Source organism: Terrapene carolina, unplaced genomic scaffold, assembly GCF_002925995.2.
Source record: "Terrapene carolina triunguis isolate 2854851 unplaced genomic scaffold, T_m_triunguis-2.0 Scaffold96, whole genome shotgun sequence".
In the NCBI taxonomy this organism is placed as follows: Eukaryota; Metazoa; Chordata; order Testudines; family Emydidae; genus Terrapene; species Terrapene triunguis.
The window spans coordinates 52,322,404-52,342,292 of NW_020664447.1; the positions used below are offsets into that span (position 1 = coordinate 52,322,404).

Here is a 19,889-nt window from a genome sequence, read left to right on the forward strand (position 1 = left end):
GGCACCTGGCATTGGCCACTGTCGGTAGACAGGATACTGGGCTAGATGGACCTTTGGTCTGACCTGGTACGGCCTTTCTTATGTTCTTATGTTAACCCTTTCCTTCCTGAGCTTTAGGAATGCACACAAGGAAGCAGCTCTACATATAAAAAACAGGTGACAGTTTAGAGTTACATTTATTTATTCTTTTCAGTCAATAGTGTGACTCACTTAACATTTCCCACAAAGTTTCATGTTACAAAAAAAATATATGGAGGGAACATACAAGCTGTAATTTTAGAGACCAGAGGTCAGAATTGTGACGCTGGCAGACCAGGTGCCAGCTTCAGCAAAGGCCCCTAGATCTCAAATGAACACTGATAAATACATAGCTGGAAACTCCCTGGCTCATCTGTGTGTTAGTATTGTTAAAATAGGTACTAGAATTATAAGAATGTGTTTAGTGTTTAGACTTTATGAAGTGATTGTAAATTGCTGCATGCATTAATCTCACTCAGAGTATTTGTACCCTATGTTACAAGGTACTATTGAAGTGTTTGTTCTGTAACTAAATCAACAGACAGGAGAGAAGCATTAACAAGTGTGAAATACTAGTCTCCAACAGGAGGTGTTATCTCCTGCCCAACAAAGAGCCCTGCGCAGATTAAAAAAATGTGGATCTGCATCCGATTCGCATCCACCAGTATACACCCGCGATCCACTAGATGTCTTTTACCTGTATCCGCATCCGCACCAGCAAGCTGTTTCACAAGGGCCAGCGATGGGGGTGGGGAGAAGGGAGCGAGTTGTGGGGTGGGGTCTTGCAGGGAGGACACAGCGCGAGGGGGTGGATTGGGGGTGAGGGACAGCATGGGGGTAGGGTCTCAAGGAGACGGCGCAGGGGGGGGGGACTGGGAGGAAGGGGCATCACATCATGTGCTACTCACAAGGACTCATGAGCTCCAATCCCCGTCACTGGGGGCGGGCCCTGCTGCCTAGGAGCCGGCGGGCCAAGCCTGGGACTGGGAGCGCGGCCAGTGTTGCTGGGTCATGGTGGGGATGCCTGAGGGGCTTGAGCTGCTGGACAGGAAGGGGAACAGTGAGTGGGTGCTGGACAATCCCAATTCTGACCTGCCACCCAGTCCCAGGCGCCGCTGGTGAATAGAGCCCTGCGCAGTTGTATCTACATCCGATCCATTATCCGCAAAAATGGTCTGCGGATATCTGCATCTGCATCCACGGATGCGGATATGTGTGGATCTGAAGCGGATATGCATGGATTTGCGTGGCTCTACCCATCAACATTAGACTTTGCTGGTTGCTCTCCCTCCACAATGAAGAGGAGATGTGCAAGTGAATTCCTCCCATTAGCTGATCTGGCTGCTCAGAGAATAGGATAAAAACCCCTAACAAGAAGAAATTCTAAGCTGCTTGGACACTCAAGGGTAAGGCTTTCCAGGCATAAGCAAAAGATTCACAATGTTAGCCTGGGTTGCCCTAAGGGACATATAGAGCAAGGGTGGTGAAACTGTGGCTTGTGAGCCACCTGTAGCTCTTTTACAGTTAAAGTGTGGCTCCTGGAGCCCCCCATTCTTCCCCCCCCCATTCTCCACCTACCAGACTGGCAGTGGCGGGGAGAGCTCGGGAACTCTGCCTTGCAGCAGGGTGGTGGGGTAGGGGCTTCTGCCCAGCGGGGTGTGCCTGCCAGGGCTTGGGGCTTCAGCAAGAGTAGGGCTGAAGCCCCAAGCCCCGCAAATGCCTCCTCTGGGGCAGAAGCCCCGAACCCCAGCAGGCGCGCACTGGCTCTCAAACGTCTAAAGATTGTCATATGCAACTCAGGGGGTCGTAAGTTTGGCCACCCCGATACAGAGCTTGCTTATTATAAAAGCTTCTATTACCTTTTGAAACTTAAGACTGCAACTCATTTTTGTACATATGTTTACCTTTTTTAACCTTGTAAAATAACTCCCTTATTTTATTTTCCTAATCGTTTTGCTATGAGATCTAAAGTGCAATTGACCTGGGGTAAGTGACTGGTCCTTTGGGACTGGGAGTAACCTGAATATTGTTGTGATTTTTGGTGTAAGAGACCATCAACCCAAGAGGACGGTCTATGACTCCATGGTTAGGCTGTTATAGTGCTTGAGGAGTTTATATTTGGTACTTGGTTGGTCAAATCAAAGTATAGATATCACAGTCAATTTGGGGTTTGTGCCCTGAGGCTGCTACTCACCATCTTGAGCCACTGTAGGACAGCTTGACAAGAACATTAAAGGGCAAATGGAGAAAATTAAAATATTTTTGGTTTCTTTACCAGAGTTGACATTTCCCGTTCAACAAATTTTGTTCTGTCAATCAGATACTTAAAAAGCCCACAGCTTTTAAATGTTAAGAGCCTTTTTTAAATTTGTACATTTAAAAATGTGCTTTTTGTCAACCAGTCTCTTCAGCTGTATTTCTGCAAGGACATTTAGTAATGTGTGGACGGTATGTGAAACTCCCTATGACTGAAACCAAGTGAAAACATTTCTTCAGCCAACACCTCCCATTTTGGTTTATAGATCCATTTTCCAAGGAATTTTGTAGGTTTCTCTTAAAATACTTGCGCTTAATGGGTCTGTAAAAACCACGGGGCTAAGCAACAGCTTAAAGCTAGAACACAGAGTTAATGGGATTGTGTCAACTTAAGTGAAGTCGTGATGAACTCTCACTTTTTTACAAGCCCAATTATGAAATGCAGGCCGTCCCCACTCCACAGCCACAGTGAGCCCTTTGGCAGGGGAATCCGTCTGGTTCTGCAGCACAAGCAAATGCGTGCACATGTGTGTGCACATGCTGTGAATGGCAGAGAGCCCCGCTCCACACAAGTTCTCTACGTGGCAGCATTCAGGAGGAATGGGCAAGTCAGAGGAAGGGCTAGAGATTTTGCTGCTACATGGATCCCCTTGCCTTCACCTTTCCCTTGGGTGATACAAAGGGCAAGCAGAGGATACTTTAGCCATTATGCCTCAATAACATCCATGGGGCAATGCTGTGTCCTGGAAAAGGATACATTCCTCCCAGGCATCTGCCCATTCCCAGGGCCAGATACTGAGCTCCGGATTTGCCCTTTTGCGCACACAGGACACAATCAATGATACATGTGCCACACTGCGTTTTAATCTAAGCACTTTCTACTTTTGAAGAAACTAATCCTTGAAAGGATTGCCTTATTTCTAACCTATCATCTGTGGAGCATTTTTCACAATGTCCTACTGTCTGACTTGATCTTGAAAGGTGGACATTTTTTGGATCCTTTCACATGCAGTGACATGGTTGGGTTTTTATTATTATTATTATTTTATTATTATTTAAATTGGAAGGGACAGATGGAAAGGTTTAAGTGTGGTGGAAGGGGAATAGCAACATTCAGAAACATTCAGTTTGCTTTCATTTCATTATATTATTGGCACAAACTAGAGTTTCAATTTACAAGTCTTGTCACTAGAACTACATACTGAAAGCCTTATTCTATTCTTTTGAATTTGCCTACCATGTGCTTATCCTATTGTTGCCTAGCTTTGTTATGTCCCTCTGGAGTCCCTCATAACCACGTCTAGTCTTGATTAAGCTAAATAAACTTTGTATCATCTGTAAATTTTGCCACCTCAATCTTCATCTCCCTTTTTCAAAACAATTTATATAATACACAACACAGATGCCAGATGCCTTCAGACACCCAAATATTAACTAGTTTAAAAATAACCATTTATTCCTAATTCTGGTTTTCTCTACTAGAAACTTTAGAACTTCTAATATGACACACAGTTGTTTATCTTTTGCCCTGTGATTCAGTTTCTTGAACAGCCTCTTGTGAGGGACTATGGCAAAGGTGTTTTGAAAGTCCAAATATGTTACATCTAGTTATCTTTTTACCCAGTTTTTTAAAAACATGCTCAAAGAATCCTAGCAGATTGTGCTTGCACAGTATTCCTTTAACGGAAGCCATGCTGACTCACATTAAAGTAAAGGGGTGAACCTCCAAGAAATAGTTGAATTTTGTTGGGACTAAATTGCATAATTTTAATGAGAACAAAGAGGAAGAAATTCTACCACCAAGAGACATCCATTACATTTTTAAAAACAAAGAACTGGGTTCAATGGATCTTTCATACAATTAAGATCCATCAACTTTTTTTTCTCCATTTTTTGATCATCTCAAATTTCTCTTTCAGCTTTGATGAGGTAGGGAAGTAGCTTTCCTTAGTATATTCCTCTAGCTGTCTAAGGGGCTGGGAATTGAGGGTGAGCCAGCACTTATGGGGATCTGACCACTCTGAAGAGTTGCTGGTAGTGAGAGGGAGAATCAAGGTCACTTTGGGGTTTTTGAAGTGGGCCCAGGAGATATGCTGGGCTAGAAGGAAGGGTCCCTTCTGAGAGGATGCGGCTACCAGTGATGCTACAAAAATACTCACGGTCTCCTCCTTTCTATCAGGGATTTTTAGATGTTTTTAAATATGCCTTCAGAAGAGCCTGTTTCTATAGCTGGAGCTGATTTCTTTTCTCTGACACAATTTCAAGTCTCCTGAAGGAAAGGAAGGGGAACTATTTTTGATAGAGTGGTAACATCTTATGTCTTCTAGAAACCATTGCCAAAGCTAGAATCCTATCCAGTGGGCACTTACTTCTTTAGTTGATGTGTTTAGTGTTTAGTTTGGTAGAGATATACATTTTTTTCCCCTGGTAGTCAGCCAGATTACTGACTCAGCAAGTCTGGAAGCTTCCCAGGAAATGATTGCTTAACTAGATTACATTATGGAAACTAGAACAGCCAGCACTGCTCCAAACACTAGATAGTCCAGTATAACAATTTCCCAGCAAGGTAGCATACTTTTAACAGGGCAAAATATTGTATTTCAAGTGTCTTTTGTAAATACAAAGAAGTATGTGCAGTTATTTAACTATACGGATGTTAAACTGAGACAGTGAAATTGATCCAACAAAGAGACTTGAAAAATCACGAGCCAGATCATGACTTAAAAGTCAGGAGATTTAAAACCAACCAACCAACACAACTTGTTTACACTTTTGAAAATTCAACTCCCTAATGGTGAGAGAGGCAGTTCTACTCTTTCTGTCCTGAATGTAAAGAGGGACACGCCATAGATCACTTATTTCTACCCTCTGCCCCAGGCATTCTGTCCCCTCACTACTCTTCCTACATGTTGAAAAGTGGGCTTGGCAGGCCGGGCTGCTCTTGCTTAGTTGCCTCCAGTCTGTGCAGTTTATGGGCTTCACTAAAGTAGCTGAAATGCATCAGTTAGTTTATGTCAGACACAGGTGATGCAGCCACTACACTGAAACATGCCGATTGTGCAGGAAGGAGGCAGCTGGGCCTGTAAGAAGCTGCTAATCCAAGGGAGGAAGATCCACGAGAAAAGGGAGATAGGGTTGCCAACTGTCTAACTGCACAAACCCAACTCCTTTGCCCTGCACGCTTTCTCGTGGCCCCGCCCCTTCTTCGAGGCCCTGTCCCCGCTCACTCCATCCCCGCTCCCTGCATCGCTCGTTCTCCCCCACCCTCACTCACTTTCCCTGGGCTGGGACAGGGGTTTGGATGCAGGCTCTGGGAGGGAGTTTAGGTGTGGGAGGAGGCTTAGGGCTGGGGCAGGGGGTTTTGTTGCGGGAGGGGGGCAAGGGGTGCAGGCTCCAGCCAGACAGCGCTTACCTTGAGCAGCTCCTGGAAGCGACCATCATGTCCAGCTCCTAGGCTCAGGGGCGGCCAGGCGGCTCTGCCCACTGCCCATGCCTGCAGGCAATGTCCCTGTCCAATGGGAGCTGCATAGTCGGCGCTCGGGCAGCGTGCAGAGACCCCCTTGCGTGCCCCTGTGCCTAGGAGCCAGAGGGAGGTGCCGGTCCTTTCTGGGAACCACACGGAGACAGAGCAGTTATGGAACCTGCCTTAGTGCCGCTGCGCTGCCGGACTTTTAGCAGCCTATTCAAATCTCCCAGATTTGTTTCAGTAGCCTCGGGGAGTTCGAGACCGATTCTGGGAGACTCACAGCCAATCTGGGAGGGTTGGCAACCCTGGAGGGAGATGGTATTACTCCCAAGATTCCTTTTTTGCCTGCTCTCTTCCCTGAGATTCTTATCCTGTCCGAAACCCCTTCACTGCCACATAAAACTAGCAAAGTGGAGTTGACAGTTGCTCTCTCTGCCTGGGCGAGGATGACCTCTATCCCACACTCCCCAGACACTTAAAGGAATGGAACTTTAGGAAAGGACAAAGAAGACAACTTTGGAGCAGAATAAGCTGGCTCAATGGGTGGAAAACTGGCCTCTTGGGGCCAACACAGAAACTACACCCTAAAACAACAGATCAGACTAGCCTAAAATTTGCAAAAAGCACTAGCTGCTTGAGTAATTGTAAGAGGCTTTAAAAAAATATTCCTAAAAATATACTCTGGAATTCTTGATAAATGTCACATGAGTTGACAAGCTTCTATTAGAAGAAAAATTGTTTGATTTCAATATATGTGTTTGTGCCATGTTAATAACACTGATCTACAATTTTTGAGAAGTCGTCTGCTTCAGAGATAAAATGTGCTATTTATTATGTATTTTGATGTGCTGAATTCAAATATGACAATTAAAACAACTGATTGGCTACTGTTTCTAAGATATTTAAGTTTTTACATTTTATGTCTATGTATATTGTGTAGATAGTAGTTTTAATCATAAATTGTAAACCTAGGTCTTTTCATGTGTTTATGGTTGCGTTACGTGATAATATTTCACCTGTCCTGTTTATGTAACACTTTAAAAATCAGCAAAAGGGTTATATAAATAAAATTTATTATGAAACAAAAGGCAAAAAACTATTCTGTACATAGTTTAGTCCTATTCAGTGTCTACTCGGCGCTTCTTGGCTTGTCTCTTGTATTCATTAAATGGAGCATCTCTTATCACTGTCCAGCAATAGTCTGCAAGCATTGATGGGCTCCATTTGCCCTGATAGCGTTTCTCCATTGTTGCAATGTCCTGGTGAAATCGCTCACCGTGCTCGTCGCTCACTGCTCCGCAGTTCGGTGGAAAAAAATCTAGATGAGAGTGCAAAAAATGTATCTTTAGTGACATGTTGCAACCAAGGCTTTTGTATGCCTTGAGGAGGTTTTCCACCAACAACCTGTAGTTGTCTGCCTTGTTGTTTCTGAGAAAATTTATTGCCACTAACTGGAAGGCTTTCCATGCTGTCTTTTCCTTGCCACGCAGTGCATGGTCAAATGCAGCATCTCGAAGAAGTTCATGAATCTGAGGACCAACAAAGACACCTTCCTTTATCTTAGCTTCACTTAACCTTGGAAATTTTCCACAGAGGTTCTTGAAAGCTGCTTGTGTTTTGTCAATGGCCTTGCCAAAGTTCTTCATCAGACCCAGCTTGATGTGTAAGGGTGGTAACAAAATCTTCCTTGATTCAACAAGTGGTGGATGCTGAACACTTTTCCTCCCAGGCTCCAATGACTGTCGGAGTGGCCAATCTTTCTTGATGTAGTGGGAATCTCTTGCACGACTATCCCATTCACAGAGAAAACAGCAGTACTTTGTGTATCCAGTCTGCAGACCAAGCAAGAGAGCAACAACCTTCAAATCGCCACAAAGCTGCCACTGATGTTGGTCATAGTTTATGCACCTCAAAAGTTGTTTCATGTTGTCATAGGTTTCCTTCATATGGACTGCATGACCAACTGGAATTGATGGCAAAACATTGCCATTATGCAGTAAAACAGCTTTAAGACTCGTCTTCGATGAATCAATGAACAGTCTCCACTCATCTGGATCGTGAACGATGTTGAGGGCTGCCATCACACCATGGATGTTGTTGCAGGCTACAAGATCACCTTCCATGAAGAAGAATGGGACAAGATCCTTTTGACGGTCACGGAACATGGAAACCCTAACATCACCTGCCAGGAGATTCCACTGCTGTAGTCTGGAGCCCAACAGCTCTGCCTTAGTCTTGGGTAGTTCCAAATCCCTGACAAGGTCATTCAGTTCACCTTGTGTTATGAGGTGTGGTTCAGAGGAGGAGGATGGGAGAAAATGTGGGTCCTATGACATTGATGGTTCAGGACCAGAAGTTTCATCCTCTTCCTCTTCCTCGTCTGACTCAAGTGAGAATGATTCTGGTGCATCAGGAACCGGCAGTCCTTCTCCGTGGGGTACTGGGCGTATAGCTGATGGAATGTTTGGATAATGCACAGTCCACTTTTTCTTCTTTGACACACCTTTCCCAACTGGAGGCACCATGCAGAAGTAACAATTGCTGGTATGATCTGTTGGCTCTCTCCAAATCATTGGCACTGCAAAAGGCATAGATTTCCTTTTCCTGTTCAACCACTGGCGAAGATTTGTTGCACAAGTGTTGCAGCATATGTGTGGGGCCCACCTCCTGTCCTGATCTCCAATTTTGCAGCCAAAATAAAGGTGATTGGCTTTCTTAACCATAGTGGTTATACTGCGCTTTTGTGATGCAAAAGTCACTTCACCACAAACATAGCAGAAGTTATCTGCACTGTTCACACAAGTACGAGGCATCTCTGCTCACTTTGGCTAAACAGAAATGTGTCCCTTTGCAAAATCAAACACTGACAAATAAGAGAGCATGACACTGTATGATTTCTAGAGCTGATATAGGGCAATTTGTTCAGCAGAGTGATGTAAGCTTCGTTATGATTGCATCATCCATGACTTCTAGGAATAACATGATGCAATTCATATCATGTATGATGCAATACCAGCTTCAGATTGCATCATTCATTGTTTTGCCTAAAAAGCAAGTACTGTCCAAACCCAGTCATAGATTTATTCATAGATCCAGTCAAAGATGTATTTTAGTCATTTCTGGTTTAAATTGAGATCCCTTCCCTTTATAACTCACTTATCCTCTGCCATTCCCAAGTCAAGGGTCGTATATACTGACCCAATAGCATATCTTGAAAACTAGACCCAATCAACAATTTTAAGCATCATTTTCATTCTCAGTGACCCAGAATTAGTAAAGTTTGACTACATTTATTTCAGAAGCATTTTGGCTGTAGAGCAGTGTAATAAATTAAACACCTGGGGAGGTTCTCGGGCCGCAGATGGCCCGCAGGCTGGGACTTTGAGACCCCTGGACTAAAGTATGATTTAATCATGCAAGCTCTAAAACAAGGATAGCTAATGTTTTCAAAATACTTAAATGAGCACATCAAAGAAGTTTTGTCAGTACAGTCTATTAGCATGAAACCATCCACACATGGAAATTATGTATCCTGCACTCCCTGCTCAGACATCAATGTCAGTAAACACTGTTTTGAATGCCGTCTGTAGCCTGCCTCATTTTGTGAAGTAATAAGAAACAATTACTGGCTTTCAACAGCATTTATGAAACTTTACAAACTTTGCAGGCAGAGTTGGGGATTTCCCAGCATTAAAGCACTCTGTTGGCAAAGAGCATGCTGGGGACTGCAGATACCAAGGGGCTCATACAGAAACATATTTGTTTCTGCTCACTGCAGTCTCTGAATATTGTTGCAGGAATTTCTGGCTTGGTTTGAGTTTGTACTTCTATATTGTGCTTTGTAACTAATAAGGCCGAATTAAAAAAAACAGTGTGGTAGGTCAGTTGTGCACACTGTACTAAAATTATAAATGAACATAAAAATCATACATCTGCTCCAAGCAGTATTAAAGGCTGACAAAGGGAAGTGATTAGCATATTGTCATATATAGGGCCTTCACTAAAAAGCAATTTTAGAGATATGACAGGTTTTAGGGATATTCACTGTATTTAAAATAGGTAACACGAGTAGAAGTGATAATACCTCTACCTAGAGGTAAGTGTACCCCCAACACCTGTTTTTCTTCAAAAAATTCAAACAAACCTGCCAGATACAAAAGCAATAGGTGCTATGTTTTATAAGGCAGGATTGAACCTTATAAATGTATTCAACAGTTTAGCAAATTTAGTATGTACTTAAAAAAACCACGTGCACGTCGGTGTGTGAGAAAAACCCAGATCTGTAAGTGCTATTCTGTTTGTGAATCCAAAGGAAAACTGACAACCAGGACTCCATGGGTTCTATTTCTGGTTCTGCCACTGATGCACTGTACAGCCTTGGGTAAGTCACTTAATTCCTCTGTGCCTCAGTGGCCCCGTGTGATGAGGGCATTATGACACTTATTGCTAATAAAGTTCTTTAAGATCCTTAAATATGGATAAATAAAGTTCATAAAATATGCTATGAGGGACAATCTTGCATTAGATGACTTAATAAATCTTTTCCATCAATAACTTCTCTATGTTGACGATTCTTTAATTTGCAAAGTGTTATAATTAAATATTGGCTTGAAATCCTGGCCCCGGTAAAGTGAATGGAAAAACTCTTATTGACTTCAATAGGGCCAGGATTTCACCCTTGGTCTCCAAGTAAAGGACTGTGAAGATGTGAGTTATCATGCTCCATGCATCTACTTCAACCCCGTCTCTAAAAAGTGTCCAGCCAGATTCCCACTAAAGTCAAAGGGAATCTCTCCATTCACTTGAGTGGGAGTTGAGTCAGACCTATGGGGCAAGGTTTCAGTTCCACAAGCTGGAAAGAAAGAAGCCTTAGTCAACAATTCTTTTTGACAGTTGTGATGATGGGGAACATAAAAACCTATACAGACTGAATTAACCAAGGGAGGATCAACCCCATGCAATAGAGTCTATATGCTCCAGAAGAAAAGATATCCTTTCATGTTATGATTCAATTACATAACACACTTGAATTACTAATACTCCTTATAGGGAATTAGAATTTTTTTTTAACCCAGCTTTATTTGTGATCCCCTGGAAAAGTTTTTACTTGGCACATGGCCTCTATTATCATATTTCAGCAAGTGTGGAACTTAACTTTGATACAATTTTCTCTCTTCTCTCCTATTTATTCACTTGGGCTTTTAGCAAAGGTTGACTATGGAATCAATTTAATACAGTAACTCCTTGCTTAACGTTGTAGTTATATTCCTGAAAAATGCTACTTTAAGCAAAATGATGTTAAGTGAATCCAATTTCCCCGTAAGAATTAATTAGTAAACACACACACACACACACACACACACACTATACGTTTTAAACAAACAATTTAATACTGTACACAGCAATGATGATTGTGAAGCTTGGTTGAGGTGGTGAAGTCAGAGGGTGGGATATTTCCCAGGGAATGCCTTACTGCTAAATGATGAACTAGCACTCGTCTGAGCCCTCCAGGGTTAACATATTGTTGTTAATGTAGCCTCACACTCTACAAGGGAGCACAAATGGAGGGAGGGAAGACAGCATGGCAGAGAGACAGACACACACACCGTGGGTGTGAGAGAGAGACCCACGCATTGTCCCTTTACGTACACTGACCTCACTCTAAATGCACTGCGTTTTAAGTAGATCAGCAAGTTGAGACAGCAGCTGCTGCCAGCAAGCTCCCTCCGTCCTGGGCCCTGTCGTGTCCCCTCTCCAGATGGGGTAAAGGAGCAGGGAGTAGAAGCAGGGGGGAGGGGGACACCCTGACATTAGCACCTCCCCCCCCCACTCACACACACAGCAAGCAGGAGGCTCCTGGGAGCAGCTCCAAGGCAGAGGGCAGGAGCAGCACAGAGGAGTGGGGGGAGGGACAGCTCAACTGCCCAGTAATTGATAGCCTGCTGGGTGGCTGCTGCACAAGGAACTTAGGGGAGCTGATAGGGGGGCTGCCAGTCCACCCTGGTTCCAAGCCCCCACCAGCTAGTTCCAACGGGCTGCTCTTTCTGCAAGCAGTGGACAAAGCAGGCGGCTGACAAATGATGTTATAAGAGAGCATTGCGCAACTTTAAACTAGCATTTTCTCTAATTGATCAGCAACGTAACAACGAAACAACGTTAAACAGGAGATGTTAAATGAGGAGTTACTGTACCTGATACATACCGTAATGTGTATCCTATACCTTAAAGGGGATAGATTTTTATCATATAGGTCTTCTCTAACTCTACCTATGATGACCCTTTAATATAGTAACAAAAACAGTCATATGAAGACATAAAATTTTAGTTTAAAAACTTTTTTGATTTAAAGTTATTTGTGATGACACCTTAAATGTTTTACAATTATTTAGTTTATATTTTAGGTGTTAGAGAATTTGTCTCATGTAGCAAACGTGAAACAGATTGAAATGAAAAATTTACCCTCTAATTCAGTTTGAATCACCATGTTTATTAAATAAAATAATGATTTAGTATTAAGGATTGTCATTCATTAATGGGTGCATTGCTTTTCATATTTATTCAAGAGCAATACAAATACATCCCTTTCTAAGCTAAAATGTACCATACTATAATTCATATCACTAATGCGTAGATAAAGCAGCCTTGTATTCTGGTATCTTATGGTATTTTGGCTTTTATGAATTAAAAGTAATTAAATGAGTCATTTTATAAGAAGGCAGACAGTAAAAGATTAGTTTTTTTTAATTTTAAAACCACAAAGCTTGTTTCAATTAAAAAATGACTCAGTACAAATAAGGGAAATAACAGAACATTGTAGCATTATATTATCACAGAGCTTGTGCCAAAACAATTTGTAGAGGAACTAAATGCTAGCTTCATACCATGTCTCAATCTATTTTAACAATGTAAATGGTCATTAAACCTGAAAAGGTTCCCATATTTACCTTAAGATACACTATATTTTTCTATATTATCCCACCTACGTGTCAACATTTTGTTACTTCTTTAAAGATAACAAGAATAGCCAGAGTAGTAAAACTAAATCCAGGCAGGTTTAGCTGGAACTGCATCGAGTTATGCATAGAGTCTTTAATGCCAAATCTCCCCAAAGTTCTCTCAGCCGAAGTTGAACATTTTAATTGAGACAATATGCAAAACAAGAAAACTTCTATGTGCAATTTCTTTGCTTTCCTGTATCATGTTGCTATAATATTTTACAGTCATGTTAATTGGCTGATTCTCATTTATACATAACCACTATGGATGCATAAGTGGCTTTAAAGTGTCACCCCTACTTTGGCTATGTCTGTACTGTAATTATGGGGTTTGACTGCAGCTTGACCTAGCTGCAGAGCTAGCTTTAATCTAGCTGGGTCCCAGAGCAGTGAAGCTTTGGCAGCACACACATCAGCACGGGTTGTACAAACCTGCCCCAAACCCTGGGTAATTACTTGTGGGGATAGCCTGCACTGAAGCACATGTTGCCAGAACTTCACTGCTAGAATGTAGAACTTCACTGCTTCACTGCTACATTAACGCTAGCCTGGATATGTCTACTCAAGCTGCCATCACACCCCATGATTGCAGCACAGACATATCGCATGAGGCCCCTTTGCACTACCAGAGCACTGTAAAATAGCCTTAGGGAAGGAGGGAGATCGCAATATTAACGCAAAAGTGATAGCAATAAAATGATTATAACTTATTTTATTAGGTTACTTGTTTGCCTCTGTGTTGAATATTAAGACATAGCTACAAGTATGTTATATCTAAGATGCTTGAAAATATAACAATACATATTATATTTAGCTAGTTATGTTACAAAATGTTAATGCTAATCAAAGAAATTCCAGAAGGTTTCTGCTTCTATCTCCTAAGAACAAGGAAATGTCAGGAAGATAAACCCTCCCTAGTCTTTTATGGCCCTTAAAAGTGACTCAGAAAAGCTGAATTTTAAACTTTACCATGCTTTAACTTTATATTATTTTCTTTGTGATATGTTTAAAAGATTAATTGGTTATTGAAATTCGAGCTTTGTACAAAATATTTAATAGACGTTTAATTGCTATAACAAACCAACCGTAACTCTAAGGAGATTGTGTTAAGAAGACAAACCATGTAAAACATTAATGTCTTAGGAAAAGACCTAACTGTAAAAGGAAAGGTAGAATGTGTTGTCAGAACAATAAATCTAGGAGTAAAGTTAGCCCTGCCAACCCCACTTTTCAGAGAAACGCATTGCCTTGCGTGTTTGAAACATCAGGAAAAATATATGTAGTTGGAAATGTTGTAAAACTTTTGTGTACTTAAATGTGTAAATGGCACACACCTTTGTGAAATGCATACTCAAGAGGAAGTCAACCCCAGGAAAACCTCCCCAAGACTTCAACATGGATTGGTGAGACAAAGTTAACTAAAACACTGAATGAAGGGATTAGATTTAAACTCTTGTAATGATTTTATTGGGATATGAAATTGCTGCTGCAACTTAAAAAACTAACAGTTTATTAATCACCAAATGGTTAGACAGGTATTCCTGGAGAGAAGACAGGGGCAAACACTGGTAAATAGAGAAATAATAGGATTTAATTGAATATAAGCTTCTTAATATTCATAATTGGCCTGTCTTAATACAACTCTTTGTATGGATTATTCTAAGTAACTGATTTAAATATTTTCTTCAATTTCATAGGATTTAGTTAAGATAACTGACTTTGCCCAACAGTAAACTAGATAGTTATTTATTTAAAAAAACAACAGGATCTTCCTGCCCTTAAACAAATTCTTTTGCCCAACAATAAACAGTTTTAAGTTTCTAATCAGGTACTAAGAATAGATTCACAATAATTTGGGAGAAATAATAGACCTTGGTCTCAAATTACCCAGAGACAAGTGCCTCACCAAAGGCAGGTTCACTCTCAAGGAAGTACAGTAATCTCTGTTAAAAGCTCTCCACAGAGAGACATACAAAACAGATCATAATGGAAGTAAGCAATTTATCATTTGTGTTCTGTCATTTGTGTTGTTTGTTTAATGTTTTCTTTTTCTTTCTTTAATAATAAATTAGCCATGGTTAATAATTGTAATTATTTTCCTTCGTCTCAATTATGGCATCCCCTACGGTGTGTAAAAGAACCTCTTTGACCAAATAGTGAGAGGCACATCCCTGAGATGTCAATAAGAGAAACAATTTGTAAGAGTTGGCCTACCACTTCTTTCTATAAACACACTATTTTTAGTAATTTTAAAAATAAAATTACTTTACTTCCCACAATTTAAATATACCCCTTTCTACCCAAAGAGAATCAAGGCCTACAATAGGTAATGTATGGCATCTACACAGTGCACTACCATTATTGTCTGACCCTTACAGTAGTATGTAATAAAGAGCATGTCTTTGAAATGTGCTTTCTATATCTTAACGTATTTCAATTTCTTTTAAGTGCAACCCTAACTCTGAATTTCCTGGGTTTGTCATGCCTGTTTGGGCAACAATTAGAGTGTGTGTTTATTTATTACTCTCAAGTTACTGATATAAACTCTCAACCCTTGCTCCCAGTTTAACAGTTTTATGTCTGGGAATTGATTTAAAAATATTAAAAAATGTATATATAAATATGAAACAAGAGACCCAAAGAGACTGATACCATGTGATATCTATATTGAGTTGAAGAGATGTAGACTCAACCTTAAATCATATTTTAATGTTTAACAGTTAGAGCCAGATTCACTTTGTGCTTTGGTTACTTTGTGCTGTTGTAGAGCAGTGCAAAGAGTACAGAAAGTACTGATGAATCTGGCTCTTACTTTGAAATTGACTTATTGGTTTAGTTGTTTTGGGATATAGGATATATATTTTACATTTTAATTTTTTTTTTTAAATATCTAGGCAAACTTACCAAGTAAACTTTTGGGATAAGAAACTCTGGAATTTGACTGTCATAGTTGGAAAGAAATAGATTTTTTAAAAATTTTATTTTGTGAATTTCTATCAAAGCCAAGAGGCAGACAGGGCATGTGGGGCACAGAGGGGGAAGGAATTTAGAAGGTGTAATCAAGGATGACAGGGAGAAGGGGCAGAGAACTGGAATATGGAAGAGGGCAGTAGCCAACTGAAGTCTCCATCCTCCAGGGGAGGGTTCACTTTATCCATTAGGAATCCCAGTCTAATGAACCCGATCCTGTCCACTGGAGCAGGATTTTCCAATAATGAAACACAGGAGTTAACATATAGACACCGAACCCTTAGAAGCAGTGACAGATGGAGCCTAGTATTCTATCAATGAGAGTTCTTGGCACATGTACACAATCCCCCTCATTCAGTTTATGAATTTTAAACCAAGAGAACTGCAACACACAAATAAGCTAGAAAGGAAGGGATGATTGGTTGAGTTACCGCTAATATCACAGTAGCGACCTGATTTATTTATCTGACCCATCTAGAGTCTATATTATTATTATAATAATAATTAGATAAAACAATCATTAGCTTAGTTGCAACTCAAGTTTTTCAAATGTAGCAAAAACACAACTTCTGAATGAGTTTTAATTAATAATTCAGAATGGTCTGTTATATTCAGTTAAGATCATTCATGCCAAAACAAATGAGATAACAATACTAAATTTCTTAAATGGCCAACTTTAAAATAATTTTAACTAGGGGTGTCAATTAATTGCAGTTAACTCACGTGATTAACTCAAAAAAATTAATCACAATTAAAAAAAATAATTGCTATTAATTGCAGTTTTAATCACACTGTTAAACAATAGAATACCAATTGAAATGTATTAAATATTTTGGATGTTTTTCTACATTTTCAAATATATTGTATTCTGTGTTGTAATTGAAATCAAAGTGTATATTTTTTATTATAAATATCTGCACTGTAAAAATTATAAACAAAAGAAATAGTATTTTTCAATTCACCTCATATAAGTACTGTATTGCAAATCTCTTTATCGTGAAAGTGCAACTTACAAATGTATATTTTTTGTTACATAACTGCATTCAAAAACAAAACAATTCAAAACTTCAGAGCTTATAAGTCCACTCAGACCTACTTCTAAAATTCAGCATTTTAGAAACATATCCAAAAATAACATTCTAATATGTACACCATTATTGTCTATTTTATATAACAATATATTTGAATTTGCAAATTCAAAGCTTGTTTAAGATACTGTTTTTATGAAGGAAATGGTTAACTTAGTTTGTCTTCCCAAAAGTGAAATCTGTTTCAAAAGTATTTTAAAATGCTAAACATGCAGTATAATTATGGCCTGTGTATAAATCATGATTTCATGGAGGGCACAGGAATCACGAAAATGCCCCCAAACTGTGAACTTTTAAATATTATTTTTAAGAGGAAAATGTCTACAATGCAGTCTTTAATATAAAAAATTACCTTAGCTAGTCAATTTCAAGTCAGAATGAATTTTACAAGTAAATTTAGTCAATTTTGTGACAGATATGGCAATTTCCTGTAATATCTTGGACCAACCTTACTGAATTAAGTTAAATCTTACTGAATTAAGTTTAAGTATCTTAGGAGTTCGTTGTATTAAAAATGCAAATGTTTATGTATTATTGTGGGATTGTATATATCATCTCGTGGAGTGAAAGGAAGAGACATGAGTAATGTTAACCCTGGGAAGTGTTATAAGCTTCAAAGGACTATTTGAAACAATTTGCCAGACAAGAATGAACTTTTAAAGTTAAGTGGGTTTCCTAGGAAATCTCTAGGGCAAGGTGTATGCAAATATACCTCCTCCAGTTATGCAAGAAATCAGCTTTTTGAAGCTCTGCCTTGAGAGGGATCCTTGTCTGTTATCACCTGGTTCATGAAAACAAGATCAGAGACCAAACCATATAAAGGAGCGACTGACAGATTCATAAGTGTTCTTGTGCTGAGCAAAAGCTGTTATGAACTTGTAACCACAGGAAAATCCCTGTGTGGGGCTTGAAGGACTGACTCTTACCAGAGTCTTTGCTGAAGTTGGGGGGTAAGTTTATTAGCATGAGTATAGGTTCTTTTATTGTTTTAATGTTTTCTCTGTAATGCTTTCACCTTAAGAATAAATGCTTGGAAAGAGCTGTGTGGTAACTTATAACTGTGGGCAATTATGCTGTTTATAGCCTCTGAAGAGAAAGCAAAGCAGGCCTGCTTAGGCAGTCTGACTTGCTGGGAACTCACAGTGTAGGCAGGGAACTGTCTAGCCTAGAAAAAACTCCAGTCAGGTGGGAGAGAGATGCGTCTCCACCCAAGAGAGGTGACAACTGAGGAGCCGCAAGCCTGAGAGCAGGTGCCTTGGGTGGCCCTTACAGGAGGGAATACCGGTGCAGCTGCCCTGCAATGTGACAAATTTCAAGGACTAAATGTTACTTGTAAAATTCATTCTGTCCTTGAAATTGACTAAATTTACTTGTAAAATTCTCTCCATGTGAACTCTGTGAAATTTAATACTTTGGCATTTACACAGTCATGAATTTTCTAAACAAATAAATAGTGATTTACATAGACCACCAAGTATAATCCCTAATTGCTCGCATTTCAACTATTGCACACATCTATAATAAAGATGATGCTATGCATTACAAAAACATTTTCCTATGTATCCATTTTCATCCTACTACTCTGTGGGTGGGTACTTTTGGGGTTAATTGGTTGTAGTACGTGATACAGAATTAAAAAAACCCAGATTTTTTTTTCAGCCAAAGGGACATGGTTTCTAATAGACTGGACTACCAGTCTTGATATAATCTTCAGCTGAGCATTTTAATACACTCCGTACACCTGTTGATCAATAATTCTTCCTTTCCTACCAACAATGAGGAAGTTTTCAAAGCCTGCTCTTCCTCCATGGGTGCATCTCAGACAGATGTTACAAAGGGAAAGATGCCAAATTTTCACCATTTCAAATACTTTGGCAGTGTACAACATTAAACAAACTTCTCTGGGTTTCAACATGGATTTTTCCAGAGACGGTACCTTTGACATGCAGTCTCCATTACAAAAATAGAAATGTGTTCTCCTTATGAAAATTAGGATTTATATATTCTATTATATTACATAGGGCTTTAGTGTTTATTGTTACTGAGTGTTTTCCAGATGAAGTCTGTGCACTGCAGAAGTAAAACCTTTTTTTAAAACACTGCCAGCCCTGAAAATTCCCAGATATCTGAAAGTGAAGCTGGGTTTTCCTTACCGTACATCATCACTGGTAATAAAGATTCTACAGTCCAAATGATGTGTTCATTTATGGTTGCATGACCTCATAAAGAATAAAGGTGCCAATTTTACATCTCCTCTTTTCATAGCAGAATCAAATTTAAGAGTTAAAGGCTTTTTAGTTGTATGTTTAATTAGTTGTATTTGTTTACTATAAATACAACAAAGAACAAGCAGTAAGCTTTGAACTTCCTAACTCTCGGTGGATGTGCATTTTGGAATCTGAATGTACTTCTTAATTGTGTGGCTGGTCATTCTCTCTCTCAAGGACAAATCAAAACATTGGAACTAAACACTTCTGAATTTTGAAGAACATGACACACAAATCTGAATTAACCCACGTGTGTCTTAAAACGAGTTCTAACATCAGGCTGTAAAATAAAAGATGCTGAACTTTTAACACATCTGTTCTTGATATTATGAGAGAGAATGTAGTAAATTTAGTACATACCTCATAGCCAGGGCTGAAAGGAGACTGAGACAGCAAGTTGGAAAGAGGAAAAAGCAGAACAAAGTAGGAAAAAAAAGAAAAGAAAACAATGTTACTTTTGAAGGAAGCATGAATATTTTATCATTTTACATTGAGGGGCTACTACGTAGTAGAACATAAAAATAAAAATTGATTAGGTGTTCAGATAGAACTACTAGATTATGTAACCTACTCTTTGATCTTCACATTCTTAAAATGTCTGTTGAATAAGAAGCATACTATTACTAAATTGAGAATGAAAAATAAATCACTGTCAAAACTTTAGAATTCTGGAGCTAGATTTTTTAAAAACAGCCTTTAAATGTAGACCCATTATCAATTATGAGTGCAAATGAAATAATTTAGATGCTTTACTGGCTGATTTATGTATGTAGATGATATTTATGCTCATAAAGTGGGAAGTTAAAGTTTTCTCAGAGATCAGTAAACA

The 19,889-nt window shown here is 39.6% G+C and overlaps 1 protein-coding gene across 4 annotated transcripts in view; it reads right to left on the reverse strand.

Moving 5' to 3' along the window:
* PRKD1 (protein kinase D1) overlaps window positions 1-19,889 on the reverse strand; it is a 289,590-nt gene that overhangs the window by 51,104 nt on the left and 218,597 nt on the right. For 3 of the 4 annotated variants that reach the window (XM_024210916.1, XM_024210919.1, XM_024210918.1), the window contains one exon: window positions 19,421-19,444. The exons of the other annotated variant lie outside the window; for it this stretch is intronic. In XM_024210916.1, the coding sequence (XP_024066684.1) occupies window positions 19,421-19,444 (24 nt within the window). The remainder of the gene's footprint in view (window positions 1-19,420; window positions 19,445-19,889) is intronic. 4 annotated transcript variants of the gene reach the window in all.